This window comes from Sorex araneus, chromosome 5 (assembly GCF_027595985.1).
Source record: "Sorex araneus isolate mSorAra2 chromosome 5, mSorAra2.pri, whole genome shotgun sequence".
Classification (NCBI taxonomy): domain Eukaryota; kingdom Metazoa; phylum Chordata; class Mammalia; order Eulipotyphla; family Soricidae; genus Sorex; species Sorex araneus.
The window spans coordinates 85,852,047-85,870,078 of NC_073306.1; the positions used below are offsets into that span (position 1 = coordinate 85,852,047).

The 18,032-nt window shown below is 57.7% G+C and overlaps 2 protein-coding genes across 4 annotated transcripts; both read left to right on the forward strand.

The window, feature by feature from the left end:
* The first annotated feature begins 2,676 nt into the window (after positions 1-2,676).
* Positions 2,677-6,931, forward strand: SLC39A1 (solute carrier family 39 member 1). The gene is made up of 4 exons (XM_004619244.2): positions 2,677-2,778; positions 3,344-3,572; positions 4,140-4,270; positions 5,375-6,931. The coding sequence occupies exons 2-4, from the start codon at positions 3,386-3,388 to the stop codon at positions 6,029-6,031; spliced, it is 975 nt and encodes a 324-aa protein (XP_004619301.2). The 5' UTR covers positions 2,677-2,778; positions 3,344-3,385; the 3' UTR covers positions 6,032-6,931.
* Positions 6,932-7,440: 509 nt separating this feature from the next.
* CRTC2 (CREB regulated transcription coactivator 2) lies at positions 7,441-17,702 on the forward strand. 3 transcript variants are annotated; one of them, XM_055138297.1, is made up of 14 exons: positions 7,441-7,838; positions 10,741-10,842; positions 10,918-11,031; positions 12,372-12,436; positions 13,071-13,139; positions 13,404-13,507; positions 13,623-13,652; positions 13,776-13,855; positions 13,938-13,987; positions 14,104-14,342; positions 14,703-15,106; positions 16,124-16,390; positions 16,797-16,983; positions 17,073-17,702. In XM_055138297.1, exons 1-14 carry the CDS (start codon positions 7,686-7,688, stop codon positions 17,291-17,293), a joined length of 2,085 nt encoding a protein of 694 aa, XP_054994272.1. In that variant the 5' UTR covers positions 7,441-7,685; the 3' UTR covers positions 17,294-17,702. The 3 variants fall into 3 exon arrangements, with proteins under 3 accessions (XP_054994272.1, XP_054994273.1, XP_054994274.1); XM_055138298.1 differs by having other exon boundaries at positions 13,791-13,855; XM_055138299.1 differs by lacking the exons at positions 16,797-16,983; positions 17,073-17,702 and adding an exon at positions 16,566-16,777.
* Positions 17,703-18,032: the final 330 nt, after the last annotated feature.

Sequence of the window (18,032 nt, forward strand, 5' to 3'; positions counted from 1 at the left end):
CTGCCCAGCCAGCCTGGCCCAAACACTACACCTTTTCTTCCTTCCAGGATCTGCATCCTGGACCTGCGCTGCCAAGCCCCGCCTTAGCCTTCCCCGGGGGAAAGTGGGTTGCACCCAGTCCGCAGCCACGTAGGGGCGCCACATGTGGGAGGACTGGACTCTGGGTCTGAGCCTCCACAAACCAGACTCAGCAAACAGCTATACCCCGCCCTCTAACAACTAAATCTTCCTGCGGTGTGGAGCTGGGGTGAGTCCTCCCGGGAGAGGAGATGGCTGGGACCCAAGCACCAGAAGCTTGCCTACCCGCCCATGCCTGGAGCATCAATTTTGTTTTTTTGTTTTGATGCTACACCTCTCCAGGCCCAAGGGCTACTGCTGCAGTAACTTCCGGGAGGTGCCGGGATCAGAACCGAGTTCTCGGATGCAAAGCATATTTGTGCTCCAGCCCACGGGAGCTATCTCTCTAGTCTGGACTTCAGTTTTGTACTTATTTATTTTACGGTGCGGGATTGATTGGACTGCCTCGAATCTACATCTCCATCCCCAGGAGTTGCAGGGTGGGGTATGAATTTTATTAAAGGGAAACCAGGGCAGCGATGAACAGAGACCCAGGAACATAACATCACCCAAGATTTACAGCTGCATCCTTTCCCCTGCCCGTGGCGGCGCTCTCTGCAGCTGTACAATGTGGCAGCAAAGCACCGCCAGCTGCTAGGTGTCAGAGTGGGCGGTCAGTAAGGGAAGCCAACCAGTGACGCTGGGGGCTCCGATTCGCCAGGAGGAGATTGGCTGGCGCTGCATCAGAGGGCGGGTAAAATCCGGAGTTAAAGTGCGAGGAAGTTGGGGAAATTTTCCGTGAATGGGTTAGAGCCATCATGTTAGGGTTCTCATGCCACGTGATTCCGAATCTTTGCGGAGATAAATAACCTGTAGACCTAATCAAGATTTGGATGCCTGAACCGACCGTATTCTCCTCCTATACCAAAATACCTCTTGAGGCTTTTGCACACTTCTCAGATTATCTCTTCATCGTGTTCAAATCGTGAAGTTTTGCAAGCTTTCTAGAAGTCTGCTGAACACAGAGGAAAGCAGTTATTCTTGCTTACATATTTGCTAGAGCTACAATGCTAAACGGTTTCCTGGCAGGCAGGCCGCACGGCAGACATTGATCAAATGGAATTTTTTTCTTTTAAATGCTTCCGCTAACGTTAGATGTAAGGGAAATTCTGGCACCAACTGGTTAGTCTAACTTTCCTCTTTTTTCCTGTCTAGTGTCTGATAGGAAAAAACTGCCCTCGTACACTGCCACCCAATTTGATCCCCTTGTACACTGCCACCCAATTTGATCCCCTTGTACACTGCCACCCAGTTTGATCCCTGGCACCCCATATGGTCTCCCAGGCCCCTCCAGAAGTGATCCCTGAGAACAGAGTCAGCAGTAATGTCTGAGCACAGCCAGCTGTGCTCCCCACCCTTCACCCCCCCAAATAAAAAGAATAGGCAAGATCTTTATTTTCCTATCTCCTATTCTCCTCTGCTCGGTTAGAAGACTGATAACACTGTGGAACAAGGATATTCAGAAGGAAAAAAATGAAGGTCCTGAGATGAACCCCAGTCCACTCAAGGAGTTGGGGCCAGCATCCCTGAAGGGAGGGTAGTGGAGAGGCTGGATCTGGCACTATGCTGAGCAGGGCAGGAAGATCACTTAGGGGTGTGGGCATTTCAGACTCCCAAGCTTTCAGCATTTCAGCATCCTCGCACTTTCCACCCACTCAGAGCAGGCAGAGACCTCAGGGAGGGTGGCTTAGGCTGTGGGCTGACCAAGAGGAGTGCTTTCCAAGAAACGCCCTTCCTGCTCTTCCTTGTTTCAGCTCTGCCTGGGCTTTCCCCTTTCTTGCCCAGGGCTGTGGGGGAAAGCAAAGCAAAGCAGTGACCCCAAAGGGGGAATGTCTTCCCCCGGCCAAGTGCGTAAAAGAAAGACGCTGGGGGAAAAAAAAAAGAAAAAGACGCTGGACAGTGCTAAAAGCGGAAAGAGCTTGCCTTGCAAAGTTCGATCCCTTGCAAAGCATCACACAGCCCTGAGAGAAGTGATCCCTAAGCGCAGAAGCCAAGAGTAAGCCTGAACATCGCCGGGTGTGATCCAAAACCCAAACAACAACCTGAAAAAGAATCTTAGAGCCTTCCCAAAGAAGGCTGAGAAAACTTTGACCCAAGACCAGGGAGTCTTAGAGAGGTGGAGTGGAAGACTCTTTCCCCCCCACTCATCGGGCAATGCTCAGGATTATTACTGACTTTGTACCCAGAAATTGCTTCTGGCTGTGCTCGGAGGACCATAAAGGGGTGCCAGGGTTCGAACCCGGGTTAGCTACGTGCCAGGCAAATGCCCTACACGATATATTCTCTCCAGTCCCAGGATGGAAGACTTGCTGGAGTTTCTAGCTTCCTTTAAAAAAAAAAAGGCAAAACAAAACAAAGCGCCAAATGACCAGTCTTTACTGATCTGCCGGTGCAGACCCACACGTAGAATCCCCGGCCTCCAGCTCCCAAGGTTCGCTTGCTGAGCCCTTCCCTGGCTCCCAGCTGCTTCCCGCAGTCCCCGCCCCCACTCCGATTGCTGCTCGCTCACGTCACTCACGCGCAGGCCCCGCCCCCAGCGCGGTCATTGGCGGCCGCGGCGGGGACGCGGCGGCCGCGGGGGCTGGGTAGCGCGGCGGGGGCGGGAATTCCCGAGCGGCGGCCGGAACCGCGCGGATGCGGAGTCGCGCGAGCCCCGCGACGGTGAGTGCGGCTTTCCGCGAGTGGGGCTCGGCCCGGTCCTGCTTCCTGGGACCCTCCGCCAGACACCGCCCTCGGTCGCCGGGCCCCGCGGCTCCAAGACCCCATGCCCCGCGCGGCTTCCTCTGCTCCCCGGGGTCGCCGCCTGAAGCGGCCGCGCTGGCTTTGGGGGGCCTGCGCTGGGGCGGGGCGGGGGGCGGAGGCGGCGGCCAGGCTGGCCCAGTTGCGGGGGGGGTGTCGCAGAAGCCACACACCACCCTCCCCGGTCTCCCCGCAAGCCCGAGTCCATGGAGGGGGCTGACCTCTGCCCGCCTTCAGGCACCCCAACACCCTGGTTGTCCGGGTGAGAGGGTGCTGAGACCTTGGGGAGCCCCAAAGCAGCCCCCGGGCGCGCCCCAGTGCGGGTTGCTGGGAGGAACATGCCCAGGAGCAAGGGGAATGAGTCACCGGGGCTGGGGCAGGGGCAGGTCGGAGAGTGGCCTCTGCTGACCACTCACTTCCCCTGTGCGGCCTCCCCTCTCGTGACCGTCCCCTCCTCGTCCCCTCCTCTTCGCATTCTCCCGCTTAGGCCTGAGAGTCTCGGAGCTCCCGCCACGCCACCGCCGCCGCTATGGGGCCCTGGGGAGAGCCAGAGCTCCTGGTGTGGCGCCCCGAGGCCGCGGCCGCCGAGCCCCAGCTGCCCGTGGGGCTGGAGGTGAAGCTGGGCGCCCTGGTGCTGCTGCTGGTGCTCACGCTGGTCTGCAGCCTGGTGCCCATCTGCGTGCTGCGCCGGGCAGGGGCCGAGCCCCGCTCCTCAGGTATAGCCTCTAGCTTCTCTTTTTCCGTGGGGGTGGGGCAGGTGCTTCTCCCCTTTTTCTGGGGCCCTGGGCATGGTGGGCTAGGGAAGATGACCCAAGAAGAGAGGACAGTGGGGCTGGAGAGATAAAGGTAAAGGACTTTGGGCAGCACTGGTTTGAGTCCTGGCACCACCAGGGGTGTCCCCAAGTCTTCCATTCCCCCCAAGAAAGGAAGGGACAGCTTCCTCTGTCAAGTTCATATTCTCCCGTGAACACTTACTTCCTCTCTCTCTATCTTTCTTCCTTCATGTCTTTCTAAGTGAATTTCCTTGAATAAAGCTCTCTTGCTTAGAAGAGACAGCATAGGTAATTCTTCAAATTACTTTTATTTCATTTTTGGGGCTATACTTGGCTATCTGCTCAGGGATTACTCCTCAAGGGACCCTGCATGGTACCAGATCAAACCCGGGTGGGCCATGTGCCAGGCCAGTGCCTTCAGCTTCAGTCCTGTTGCTTGGGTTGAGGTTGCAGGCTCTAGAGGGTTCCTGCATTCATTCCCACCATGCGTCCCCATCCCTCCCCTCACAGCCTCCCGCCAGAAAGCCCTGAGCCTGGTCAGCTGCTTTGCTGGAGGTGTCTTTCTGGCCACCTGTCTTCTGGATTTGCTGCCTGACTACCTGGCTGCCATAGATGAGGCACTGGCAGCGCTGCACGTGACGGTGAGCGTGACCCAGCTGCGTGTGGCACTGGATCTGGGGAAGGGCTGCTTGGTGTGGGGCTGTGGCCAGTCCTGCCATGGCTCCTGGGACTGTCTGTGGTGTGGTGCGTGTGTTTTCCCAGCTACTCCAGTCTCCATACCCATTGAATCAGGTGAGTGACCTGCCCTTTGGCTTTCTCCATTCCAGCCTCCAGGAAGCTAGCAGTGCACAAGAATCAGCTTCAGGGCTGATGTATGGGCTTTGCTTGGAGGAGGCCAGGGTGGAGCCTCAGGACCACATGCCTCTGAGACCAACCCCCCTCCCCACAGCAGCCCCTGAGCACTGCCAAGCATGGCCTCCAGAGCAGAACCAGAAATAAAGTCTTTATCCTCTTGCCACTTTCCTGAAGGGCTGGACATAGAGACCCCTGTAAACTGAGAAGGGCTGGGGGCCCATTCCCAGGGCCTGTCCGCCCTCACCGAAAGTGCTGGATCATTCAGAGCTGTGAGGCGATCATGGCTAAGGCAGAGGAATGTCTCACAGGAAAAACTTACCCTGGGCTCTTCTGCATTCACACTTTGGACACAGAAGGAAGTGACTTGGAGGGAACCTTCCGCATGACTGTGACTGACCTGTGTCCCAGGAACTGTGAGCCTGAATGCCTACGAGAGTGCGTGGCTCCTGCTGTGAGCACAGGATGGGGTGGAAGTGGGGTGGTTGTGAAGCAGTGCATCACCCTTTGTGGTACACAAGTGACAGTGTGTCTAGCTCTGTCATCGACTTTCAGACTCTCGATGGTATTGGTTTGATTGTCTCTCCCTAGGAAACATCTGGTAACGTTTCAAAAAGCTTTCAGTTGTCACCTCTCAGTGGGTGAGGGTATTGTGCCTGCTCCTGGCATCTAAGGGCGAGAGGCTGGCAATGCTGCCCACGGCCTCCACAATAGACAATGCCCAGCCGAAAGTGTTACCAGTGCCAGAGCTGAGCACTTGGCGTACATATAACACTGCTGAATGATGCTGTTCTGTTGTGACTGTTGTAACTGTGTGTCATTTTGTGTGTCTTTTATGTGACTCAGTATCTGTATTACATGGACCTCACAGAACATGGCTTCTCTGCCCACAGCTCCAGTTCCCCCTGCAAGAGTTCATCCTGGCCATGGGCTTTTTCCTGGTCCTGGTGATGGAGCAGATCACGCTGGCTTACAAGGAGCAGTCAGGACCCCCACCACGCGAGGAGACCAGGGCTCTGTTGGGAACAGCAAATGGTGCCCCTCAGCACTGGCATGATGGACCGGGCTTCCCACAGGCCGGTGGCGCCCCAGCTGCCCCTTCAGCGCTGCGTGCCTGTGTGCTGGTCTTCTCACTGGCCCTGCACTCAGTGTTTGAAGGCCTGGCCGTGGGGCTGCAGCGAGACCGGGCTCGGGCCCTCGAGCTGTGCTTGGCCTTGCTGCTCCACAAGGGCATCCTGGCCGTCAGTCTGTCCCTGCGGCTGCTGCAGAGCCGCCTGCGAGCTCAGGTGGTGGCAGGCTGTGGGCTCCTTTTCTCCTGCATGACGCCTCTGGGCATCGGGCTGGGTGCGGCTCTGGCACAGTCAGCCGGGCCACTGCACCAGCTGGCCCAGTCTGTTTTGGAGGGCATGGCGGCAGGCACCTTTCTCTATATCACTTTCCTGGAAATCCTGCCCCAGGAGTTGGCCACTCCTGAGCAGAGGATCCTCAAGGTGATTCTGCTCCTAGCAGGCTTTGCCCTGCTCACCGGCCTGCTCTTCATCCAAGTCTAGGGGAGCCCGAGAGGGAGGGGGAGGAAGGGAGGCTGGGGTCTTCCTAACCCTCCTCCATCCATCTGTGGGGATCAGGACAGAGTGGCAAAGTACGGTATTCAGGACCAGTACTCTCTTGGGGAGATGGGGGAGAGAGCCTCTGGGACTAACTGACCAATGAGAGGGGAAGTTTTCAGACAGGAATCTGGCTTCTTGCCAGAGGGACAGAGGGTCATCCAATCACTCAACATGATCAGGGAGGTTATTCATAGAGAAATCACTCATGGACTGCTGGAATCCATGTCACACACTACAGACTGGCTAGGGCAGCTGAAGTTGGGTTCCCAGCAGCTATGGGATAAGGGCTGTACCCCATTTCAGCCCTCTGAGCTGGAGTGACAAACCTGGCCCCCTTTCCTTGGCCCCCTGATCTGTCTGTTCCCTCTCCATCCTCCCTGGAGATGCTGTCAGACAGCCCTTTCTGCCAGCTTTGGTGCCTTTTCTGGCTTCTCTCTTTAAAGTGCCAAAAAACTGCCCATAAGCACAGTGAGGGCACTAAGCCCTACCCTTCTCTCAGTAGAGGGGTGCTGCTTGCTCATCATTCTGGTCCCAGATCCTGGCCTGGGGCAGAGGCCTGGGCTGGGCTGTCCTGGGGCAGGAAGGATGATTGGCAGGGCTGCCAGCTCCTTGCACACTGCTGCACCCTAGGATGAGGGAACACGGACATGATGCCCTGCACCGGGGTGACAAATGCTGAGCTGCCAAAACTTTTTTTATACCAGCGGAGCTCCAGGGGACAGGGGCTGGTTCACCCCCATGGTTATTTTGGGGGAGGGAGGGCTATGCACAGGGCCATTTTCTCTAGAATCTATTTTACTAACTGACTTGTTTTGGGACATGTTACCCCAAATAAAAGATGTTTCGGTACAGAGTCTGATTTGTTTGTCCTGGGGAGGGGATGGGCTCGGGAACCATAGCCATCTGTGCTGGGTTTTGCATCTGGCTTGGTCAGTGTAAGGCTACTGTCCGGTCTCCAGCTGTTGACACCATTTTTGTTTTTTAAGTTTTAGGTCACACCTAGCAGTACTCAGGCCTTGGTCCCAGCCATGCTCAGGGCATAGTCCTGGCTCTGTGCTCAGAGATCATTCCTGGGGGCCCATATGCGGTGTCAGGGATCAAAACCGGGTAGGCTGCGTGCAAGGCGAACGCCCTAACCGCTGTACTATCTCTCCGGCCCAGATCTTTCCTCTTTTGCCTCTTCCCTCTTCCCTCCCTGTCTCCACCCCTTCCCTTTCCTCCCCTTTTCCTTTCCTCTCTGACTCCCTCTCCCCTTCGCGTCTGTAGGCTGGGGCCCACCCAGAACTACGTTTCCCAGGCTGCCCCGCGCGGGGCGGAGCAGGGGGCGGCGCCAGGGTCCGGCACTCGCGGCCGGCGGGGCTGCCGGGAGGTGGTGTCCGCTTCCTCTCCGCGCCGCGGGCCCGCGGGCGGGCATGGGTCACGTAAACAAACTACAATTCCCGGCGGGCGCCGCGCGCGGCGGGTCAAGGCTCGGCTGGGGCCGGCTTCGCGGGGCGAGCTGAGGCGGCGACGGCTGCGGCTGCGAGAGCCGGGCCGAAGCCCGCGGCGGAGGCCGTGGCGAGTTCCCGGAGGTGGCGGAGCGGCGCGGGGGAGGAAGATGGCGACGTCGGGGGCGAACGGGCCAGGCTCGGCCACGGCCTCCACGTCCAATCCGCGCAAGTTCAGTGAGAAGATCGCGCTGCAGAAGCAGCGTCAGGCCGAGGAGACGGCGGCCTTCGAGGAGGTGATGATGGACATCGGCTCCACCCGGGTGAGGGGCCACGCCGGGGAGCGGGATTGGGGCGGCCGAGAGGCGGGGGCGCCGCGGCCCGGGCCGGGGCCGGGACGCGCGCTGGCGGCGGCGGCCGAAAGCCTGCGACGTGGGTCCGGGGACGGCGGGGCGGGACGGCGGGGCGGGACGGCGGGGGTCCTGCCGCCTCCCGACCCGGCCCGCGGGCGCTCCCGGAGCATCGGGCTGCGGGTGCTGGGCCTCGGCGCGGGCCAGGAAGTCCCCGCCGCGCCACCCGGGTTTCCTCCGCTCGAGCGTTTCTCGTGGTTTCCTGGCAGCGACGGTGAAGTCCGGAGCGTGGGGCCGTGGTCGCCGTGGTCTGGGCCGCCGCATTCCCGGGTAGCCTGGGCGACAGTACCCGCCGGGCTGCCGGGGACCCAGCCTGGCGCGCAGGGGTCAGAGTAGCGGGTGGCCTGGCCCGAGCACATCCTCCACCTGCCCCATGAGGTGCTATAGCGACCCCTCCAAGGGTGAGGTGCTGTAGTGACCCCAGTAAGGTAACTAGTGACCCGTGATGAGGAGCTGTAGTAACCCCAGTAAGATAACTGTAATGGCTCTGGTGAAATAATGATATTGTCCCTGGGTGGGGTGTTGTAGTGAGCCCCCCAGGGTGAGGTGCTGGAGTGACCACCCCAGCTGAGGTTCTCTAGTGATCCCTGTAAGGTACTCTAGTGACCCTGGGTGAGGTACTGTAGTGACACCCAGGTAAGGTACTGTAGTGACCCCAGCTGAGGTGCTGTTGTGATTCCAGGTAAGTTACTACCGTGAGGTACTTTAGATCCCCAGGTAAGATCCTGTCGTCACCCCCAGTTAAGGTACTGTGGGGACCCTGGGTGAGGAATTGTAGTGACCCAGATAAGGTACTGTACTGACCTGGGTGAAGTACTTTATTGCCCCTCGGTGAAGTACGTATGTGACCATCAGGTGAGATGCTGTTGTGACCCGGATGAGGTACTGTAATCACCCAGGTGTGCTACTGTAGTGACCCTCTCTGGTGGCAGAACCAGGGGACTTGGCGGGAGATCGATCCCAGATCGCAAAGCTCTATTCTGCTCTGTGGATACTTCTCTTCACTTGCCAGGCTTCAGTTTGTATCTCTCTCGTTCTATTGGTCGTGTGTGTGTGTGTGTGTGTGTGTGTGTGTGTGTGTGTGTGTGTGTGTCTTTGCATGGCTCCTTCGAGTCTCCTGAGACTGAGAGTATGTATATATGCCTGGTAGTTTTGTGTGTGTGTGTGTGTTCATGTGTGTCTCTGCCAGGCTTGCTTCAGTTTGTATCTCTCATTCTATTGGTCGTGTGTATGTGTGCGTGTGTGTGTGTGCGCGCGCATGGCTCCTTTGAGTCTCCTGAGACTGAGAGTATGTATGTATGCCTGGTAATTTTGTGTGTGTGTGTGTGTGTGTGTGTGTGTGTGTGTATGTGTGTTCATGTATGTTCCTTCTGGGTCTCTGGAAATCATGTGTCCTAGTTTGTGGGAATCAGAACAGAGAGAGGTGGGGTGGAAAGTCTAGTGTGTTGTGTGTGAGCAGAAACCACTGATAGTGCCTGAGGATCATGATGTAGCTCTTATTGGGTCCCATCTGGGTCCTGTTGGGGCTGAGTCAAGAGGGCAGGTAGAAAGGCTGTTGAACCCTTACTGACCCGGGAAAATCTGAGGACCTCTGTGCGGACAAAGCTGGGACTCATGTCTGTGTGAACAACACCTCTGCCCCTTCATCTTTGCTGGGTGACATCTCTTGAACATTGGGGGCACAGGGACAGACTGGGACCCCCTGAATTGGAGACTGAGGCGACTTCCAGGCTCCCCCTGTTACTCGGCCAGCTGGGAGGCTCATTGTAGCAGAAGGGGGGACCCTACTGAGCAACATGCTACTTTGAAGGGATTCCAAACCCTAAAGCTTCTTGGACTGACCTGATACAGAGTGTCAGTTCTGAGTTCTGGAATTGATTATGTGTAATGCTGTAACCCCACAAGCTCTTAGAACTCACCCCTCATCTGCTGCTCTGGAGCTTTTTTTTGGGTGGGGAGGAGAGGGAGGGGTGTGGGCTGTGAGGCAGGAGAGCTGAAGAGAGAACCAGGACAGGGAGGACTGTGAAGTCTGCCTCAGGGCCAGAGATTGCTCCCGAAGTGGGGTGAGCCAACCAGGCTGCTCCAGGCCAGGTCGGGGGGCGACTCCAAGGAGCTCAGGCAGAAGAGCGCCCAGGTTGTGGACATTTTCTGGCTGGGAGACCTTTATTCCTCAGAAAGGCCTTTATGCCTTTCTCCTTCAGGGGCGCAGGTCCTGTGTAGCCTTGCAGAGGCTAGGCTGTGGCAGCGCCCCCAGTACTGGGCAAGGAAAAGTTACCCTCGCAGTGGTGCTGTGGCCTTCCATGAAACCTGCACAGACAGGGCAGAGCGAAGGGGCCTTCCCAGCACCCTTCTCCAGGAGGCGGCCCACGTGACTAGCCTGGGGGCTCCTGGAACCGCTCAGGGACTCTGTTTAGCCTTTTGCCAACTGGGACAGGCCCTGCCTGGAGGGTGCTGCCAGGCCCTGATGTTCCTTCTGATGGCTCCACCAGGTCGCAGGACCTTTCCCTACATTGGATTTCTCCTGTCTGGTCCTTCTTCTTTTCACCTTACTAATTGATCTTTCTTTCACCCCTGCCCCATCTCCTCCTCTCTCCTCTCTGCTTCCTGGCACTTTTCCCTTTCCTGCTTTTTTGTTCTATAGATCCTCTTTTTTCCCTGCAGATGTCTCTTTTTCTCTCTCTGTCTCTGTTTCTCTGTCTCTGGCACATACCTCCAAAACAGCAATGAGACAGGAGACAGGAATGGCTTGTGTGGCCAAAGGCACAGGAACAGTGCTTGGGACACTCCCTGACATTCTGTCTGTTCCTTTTCTCAGTTACAGGCCCAGAAGCTGCGCCTGGCATACACTCGGAGCTCCCACTATGGGGGCTCCCTGCCCAACGTCAACCAGATCGGCTGTGGCCTGGCTGAGCTCCAGGTGAGTGAAGGTACCAGTATGGGCACATGAGCGTGCCAGTGGCTCCTCCTGCTGACTCCTCTTGTCTTTCTCTAGGGCCCCCTTCACTCCCCTCTGGATTCATCTCGGAGCACTCGGCACCATGGTCTGGTTGAGCGGGTACAGCGAGACCCCCGAAGAATGGTGTCCCCACTCCGACGCTACCCCCGCCACATATCCTTCTGGGGGTATAGAGTGACTGGAGACAGTGTGGTGGGCTTGAGGGAGGAAGGGACTTTCAGTTTTGTCTGGTCCTGCTCATCTTGGAGCTGTCCCTTTTCCAGCCTCCCTGACATGGGCCCACATGTCGCTGCTGGCTATAGTCACAGGGCTGCTTTTCTGGCGGCTCTGCCCCATGTCTGCTTCCTACTTCTGGGCCTTCCTTCAGCTTGCTCTGTGCTGCCGGGAGTTTTGTGTCCTGCTTTGCCTCCTAAAATGAGTGCTTTTCCTCCTGTTCACCTGGTTACTCCCTTTCAGTTCTAAGATTTCAATCTCAGACTCCCCCAAAGGCCAGTCTCCCTCGGGTCCTGCCCAGGTGTCTCTTACACTTCTTCAGCTCCACTAGGTAGGCCTGATTGCCTCCTCTCTTTCATTCTCTGTGGAAAAAGCTATTTCCTTCCTTTCTTTTTCTCTTCCTTCCTCCCTTCCTTCCTCCCTCCCTTCCTTCCTCCCTTCCTTCCTTCCTTCCTTCCTTCCTTCCTTCCTTCCTTCCTTCCTTCCTTCCTTCCTTCTTCCCTCCCTCCCTCTCTCCCTTTCTCTCTTTCTTTCTTTCTTTCTTTCTTTCTTTCTTTCTTTCTTTCTTTCTTTCTTTCTTTCTTTCTTTCTTTCTTTCTTTCTTTCTTTCTTTCTTTCTTTCTTTCTTTCCCTTCCTTCTTTCTCTCTTTTTTTCATTTTTTGGTTTTGAACCCCACCTGGGATTGCTCAGGGTTTATTGCTGGCTCTGTGCTCAGGGAACCCATGCGGGTATTGGGCATCAAACCTTGGTTGACTGCATGTAGGGCAAGCACCTTCCCTGCTCTCCTCTCTCTCTAGCCTTGGCTGGTTTGTTTTTTTTTTCTTTTTGGGTCACACCCTGCGATGCACAGGGGTTACTCCTGGCTTTGCACTCAGGAAGTACTCCTGGCAGTGCTCAGGGGACCATATGGGATGCTGGGATTTGAACCCAGCTCGGCCGTGTGCAAGGCAAACGCCCTACCCGCTGTGCTATCGCTCCAGCCCCTTGGCTGTTTTTTAAAACACTCATTGTTGCCTCTCTTTTCCCACTCAGGGTGGGGATGGGGGGCAGTGGCTCTGTAATGGTTCTAGACTTGGGCACAGTGATGCCTGGGCCACAGGTCCGCACCTGTGGGTACTCAGGGGACTGTTAGGGCTAAAGTCAGCTTGGTGCTTGGGAATCCGTGTGGTTAGGGATGGAACTTGTGGCCTTGCTTTTGGCGGGCATGCACTCCAGCCCTGGGCGCTGCACCCTCTCTTCCCTCTCCATCACGCCTTTTCCCTTAACTAGTGTTTCTCACGTGGACAGCTCCCCCTATAGCCCTGCCTACTTATCTCCACCCCCAGACTCCAGCTGGCGGAGGTAAGTGTGGCGGGCAGGTGGCCCTCCTGCCCTTTTGCCCATTCTTGGCTGTGATGGTGGCCGGGCTGGAGCTGGGCAGAGCTCTCGGCAGTCTCTACTCCCATCAAAGCAGGGCTAGGAGGACTGAGGGCAGTAGAGGAGGTGGGTCAGAGTCCAGTTTTGGGCATGTTGACACCGCGGCCAAGCCTCCTGGCCCTGCCAGGGCACGACCAATGGTCTTTGTGACTAGCTGGGGTGTGTGCTGGGGTTGGGGGGGGCGGGGGGAGAGGGCAATGCTGTGAGTGTAGGTGGCTGCATGGCTGCCTCCTGTCCAGAATGGAGGCCAGATGGCACATCAGCCCTCTCAGATTCTTGCACCCTCCCCCGTCGGTCCTGTCCACAGTCCTCATCCCCAGCAATTTCTATGTCCCGAGAGTCACATTCAGCTTCTTCTGGCAGGGAACAATGGAGGAGTTCCAGCTTTCTCGGATTGTTGAGGGGAAGGAGTGGGTTTGTGGCTCACAGGCAGCAGAGCGAGGCGAGCAGAGACTGAGCATCCCCCTTCCTTCCTGGCCACCTCACATCTGCTCACTCCTGCTTGCTGTCTTGTCTGCTTCTCCGCTTCCTCCTCATGACTTTGTTTTTTCCCTCTCAGGACGATGCCATGGGGCAATTTCTCTGCAGAGAAGGGACAGTTGTTTCGCCTGCCATCTGCACTTAACAGGTGATGGCCATACCTCCCACAGTGTCATGTGTTTCCATGGTGGCCACACCTGGCGGTGCTGGGAGCGGGAGGGGCCATCTCAGGTGGTATGGTGGTTGCTCCAGTCTGCCAGTGCTCAGGGCCTCACACATGCCTATCATTTGAGCTCTCCCTGGCCCCTAGTCACATCTCTTCTATAATTTCTGGCATCGCCCTATGTACTAAGCAAAGCTTGGGGACTACAAAAACTGTCACTGGTACCAGTTCATTTTTGTTCCCTCATAGGACAAGCTCTGATTCTGCCCTTCACACGAGTGTGATGAACCCTAGTCCTCAGGACACCTATCCGGGTCCCACACCTTCCAGTGTCCTGCCTGGCCGCCGTGGAGGTGAGCGCCGTGTGCTTGGGCAGGCGAGTGGGGCAGCCACAGAGTTTTGGTTTGCGTTTTGGTTTTAGCTGGACAGCTGGCACTGAGCCCACCTGGCCACACACATCCTTTGCAGGTTTTCTGGACGGGGAAATGGACTCCAAAGGTATGTACCTCTCATTGCTCCACTCCTGAATGCCTAAGAATCTCTGTTGTGGGTCAGGGCTTTGTGGGAAGCCTGGGAGTGAGACCCCTGCCTCTAAGGCTGCTCCTCTGACCCTCATCCCAGCCTTTCTCTTTCAAGTCCCTGCCATTGAGCAAAACTTACTAGACGACAAGCACCTGTTGAAGCCGTGGGACGCTAAGAAGGTAAGCGCATCTACCGCTTTGCCCTGGGCCAGGTCCTCGGGTCTCAGATGCCTCATTTTCCACTTTCCTTTTGGCTCCTCAGCTGACCTCATCTTCCTCCCGACCTCGTTCCTGTGAAGTTCCTGGAATTAAGTAAGTACTTCAAGGAGAGTGACTAATGGGGGGCTGCCGGGAAGTGGAGGGGCTGGCCTCTCAGAGGAGAGGCCCACTCGCGTCCTCTCACAGTGTTCTTCCTCTTCTTCCCCCAGCATCTTTCCATCCCCTGACCAGCCTGCCACCGTGCCTGTCCTCCCACCAGCCATGAACACGGGAGGCTCCCTCCCTGACCTCACCAATCTGCACTTTCCCCCACCTCTGCCTGTCCCCCTGGACCCCGAGGAGACGGCTTACCCCAGCCTGAGTGGGGGCAGTAGCACTTCCAACTTGACCCACACCATGACCCACCTGGGCATCAGCGGGAGCCTGGGCCTGGGCTATGACGCACCAGGTGAGTGGCTGTCCTGGCCAGGTTGGGGACTATTTAACCAAGAAGCTGAGGGGCGGGAGGCACAGGCACTGGGAGCCCCATGACTGCCCACACCAGCCACCACCTGTCCACCGCCCCCCCGCCCTTCCCTCCCCCAAGTCACCTCACTGCAGCCTCCGGCCCAGGAAAACTAGTAGTTGTGGCTCTTCTGAGAGAGAAGCTGGCACTGCGCCCTGGGTGGGCAGCACCACCCCCCGTAAGGGACAGAGTAGGGAGGTCACTGTTGCCACCGCCAGGGTCCCGTTGCTGCTGCCTATCTGGCCAGAGGCCCAGTTCCCCACAGTAATGGGGGCCTCTCTGGTTTCTTGTCTGTGCCTGCAGGACCTCACTCACCTCTCAGCCACCCGCCCTTGCAGCCCTCCCTAAGCAACCCCAACCTGCAGGCGTCCCTGCGCAGCCCCCAGCCTCAGCTCCAGGGCTCCCACAGTCACCCCTCGCTGCCTGCCTCCTCCTTAGCCCGCCACACCCTACCCGCCGCCTCCCTGGGTCACCCCTCACTCAGCGCCCCGGCCCTTTCCTCCTCCTCCTCCTCCTCCACTTCCTCTCCTGGCCTGGGTGCTCCCCCATACTCTGCTTCTACCCCTGGGGCTTCCCCGCGCCACCGCCGAGTGCCCCTCAGTCCCCTGAGTTTGCCCGCGGGCCCAGCCGATGCCAGAAGGTCCCAGCAGCAGCTGCCCAAACAGTTCTCGCCAACAATGTCACCCACCTTGTCTTCCATCACTCAGGTATGCGTGCTGCCCACCATGTGTGTCTCCCTCGCCCTCTCCCCGCACCCACTAGTCCCCCCTCCCCCCCACTCTTTCCTTCTGTGCTCTGCGTCCCATTGTCTCCTCCATTCCTCTCTATGTTCTTGCCCCTCCATCCAGCAAGTCTGCGTGGAAGTTGTTGCTTTTGGGCACAGTTGGGGCCCAGGGGCGTCTCCCTCAGCTGAACCCAGTGGCGCTCCACAGATGGCAGCTCAGCTTGCTCTGTGTCCCCCTTGCCTGTCTGTCTTCCAGGCCACTGCCCTGGCCTATCTCCCCTTTCTCATAGATGTTAGCCAGAGACCAGACCCTTCCTCTCACAGGTCATGCAGCACATTAGGAAATACTTCCACCCAAATGAGAGATGCTTCGTGTAGGCCTCTCAGCTCTTCCCCCCACCCCCCATCCAGCTCTCTTTTGCTCCTGCTCAACTTGTTTAAACCTCACGCTCCTTTTCCCTCTCCTTAGCCCAACTTTCCTCTCTCCATCCATTGCTGTCCTGCCCCACCCATCTCTGCTCCATCTTTGCCCTGCAGGTGTCTCTGTTGCAGAAAAGAGGCCAGCAAGAGCTCTGCTCTTAGGGCACACTGAGCCTAACTTCCCCACTTTCTGCTTTCCCCCCCCCACCCTTTCTCCCCATATTCCTGAGTTCTCCGAGGCTTTAGAACATCTTCAAGGTCACTGCAAGGGGTCTCACCTGAGAGGTGGGTCACAGGACTCGCTGACTGATGACAGTCATAGTGGAGGATCAGGAGTGCTTCCCTGGTGGGGTGGGTCAGGAGGCTTCCTGTCTGGGGCTGGGATGCAGCTCTGCATCGGAGCCTGAGCTCAGCCCCTGGAGCACCCCAGACCCATCTAACTCAGTTTCGTTCTGCTGCATCGTTTGAATGAAAGCACCAACCCAGGGTTGCCTGTGGGAACTTTGTCAAGTTTGTGTTACAATGGGTGATGGGGAGACACTGAGGGGTAAAGGCCCCTCTTCTCCTTGTTTTTCCTCAGGGCGTCCCCCTGGACACCAGTAAACTGCCCACGGACCAGCGGTTGCCTCCATACCCATACAGCCCCCCCAGTCTGGTTTTGCCTGTCCAGTCCCCTACCCCCAAGCCTCTCCCACAGCCCGGGTTGCCAACTCAGGCCTGCTCGGGGCAGCCTTCTGGTGGACAGCCCCCAGGCAGGACCCCCCACTACGGGGCCCCGTGTGCCAGCTCCAGTGGGCATGGGCAGCAGCTGTACCATCGACCCCTGAATGACTTTGGCCTGGGCCACGTAAGTACCTGCATCCAAGGTGACAAAGCTGGGGGCTGGGGAGGACTGGGGGCCCGAGAGGTACTGCTGCTGCGCTTGGATTGGGAAGTCAGGGTGCTCCCCACCCCCACCCCCGCCTGGAGACCAGGCACTGGGTTCCTCTCCCGCCTCTCAACTGCTCCTGCCCTCTCCCCAGCTCTCCCCAGCAGTTTGCTCTTGGGTGCCTGCTGCTCTCTCCGGCCCTCTCCCTGCACGTAGCGCTCTGTCCCAGCAAGTACTATGCCCGCACCTTCTAGGCCGTTCTCTGCTTCTGTTGCTCTGTCAGCGCCTGTTCCTGGGGTGAGGCGCGACAGTGGGACAGGCCGGGCTGGGTGGGAACACCCTGCTCGGAAGCCTGTGACCTCAGAGTTTTTGTCTGTGCCCATAGCTGGAGCACTTCAGCCTAGAGAGCCCGTCAGCCAGCCTGGTGCTGGACCCCTCTGGCTTTTCCGAAGGAACTGGGTTTTTAGGGGGCGAGGGGCCAGTAAGTGGCCCCCAGGACCCCCAGGCCCTCAACCACCAGAACTTGACGCACTGTTCCCGCCATGGCTCAGGACCGAGCATCACCCTCACAGGTGAGGGGTTTGGGGCCTGGCAGGGCGTGGAGGGACCTGAGGAGTGTTCCCAGGGCCTGAGTCCTCACCCATCTCTCTCACCTGCCCAGGCAATGCCTCCCCGGGTTTCTCCAAGGAGATTGCGGCAGCTTTGGCTGGAGTGCCTGGCTTCGAGGTGTCAGCGGCTGGGCTGGAGCTGGGGTTGGGACTGGAGGAGGAGCTGCGCATGGAGCCGCTGGGCCTGGAGGGGCTGAACATGCTGAGTGACCCGTGCGCCCTCCTCCCTGACCCTGCTGTGGAGGACTCGTTCCGTAGTGACCGGCTACAGTGACCAGCTCTCGTCATCGTTTGTGGCCTGTCCCTGTCATTGTCCTCTCCCGCTCCCCCCTGGCCAGTAGAGACTCAGCTCTGCCCCGATCCTCCTTCTGATACGATCGAAGGATCCCAAGAGCAAGGAAAGGCAAGGGCTTCGTCCAAGCAGCCCTGGAATTCTGCACAAGGGGTGGGCCTGGGGGGTTCAAGGGAGGGCCCAAAGCACTTGTAACTTTGAAACGTCTGCCTGAGGTCAGAGCCTGTTGGGAAAGCAGGGGTTGAGGGGAGCCCCGAGCAGGGCTTGTCTGGATGCTAGGGGTGGCAGTGCCAGCCCCTCCTCACCACTGTTCCCCTTGCAGTGGTGGAGCGAGCCAGAGTGGATGTTATTTTTTATTAAATATATTATGTTAATAAAAAAATCAAACCCCTAGTGTAGTTGTCTACTATTTGGGACCAGATGGGGGAATTGTTAGGGCACCGAACCTTGCGTCTGCTGGAATGCTTTTTTGATAGGGGCCAAACTTGCGGCCTTATGCACACAAGTACATATTCTGCTGAGCCACATCCCAACTTCTTGGCACCACTGTGGTTTATATGCTTGCTTTTGGACACACTGGGCAGTGCTCAAGGATTATACATGGTGGGACTCAGGACCATATGCCGCAGTGTTGGGTATTGAACCCAGGGCGAGCATATGCAAGGCAAGCACCTTCCCCGCTGTACTATGTCTGGTTTTGGGAGGGGCCCCAGCCTCAAGG

Excerpts from the sequence above, each read along its gene's own strand:
- SLC39A1 (XM_004619244.2), top strand. The coding sequence starts at position 3,386 with ATGGGGCCCTGGGGAGAGCCAGAGCTCCTGGTGTGGCGCCCCGAGGCC. Across the intron at positions 3,573-4,139 it reads GGCCGAGCCCCGCTCCTCAG|CCTCCCGCCAGAAAGCCCTG; the intron begins GTATAGCCTCTA and ends CTCCCCTCACAG. Across the intron at positions 4,271-5,374 it reads TGGCAGCGCTGCACGTGACG|CTCCAGTTCCCCCTGCAAGA; the intron begins GTGAGCGTGACC and ends CTCTGCCCACAG.
- CRTC2 (XM_055138297.1), top strand. The coding sequence starts at position 7,686 with ATGGCGACGTCGGGGGCGAACGGGCCAGGCTCGGCCACGGCCTCCACG. Across the intron at positions 7,839-10,740 it reads TGGACATCGGCTCCACCCGG|TTACAGGCCCAGAAGCTGCG; the intron begins GTGAGGGGCCAC and ends TCCTTTTCTCAG. Across the intron at positions 16,984-17,072 it reads ACCGAGCATCACCCTCACAG|GCAATGCCTCCCCGGGTTTC; the intron begins GTGAGGGGTTTG and ends TCACCTGCCCAG.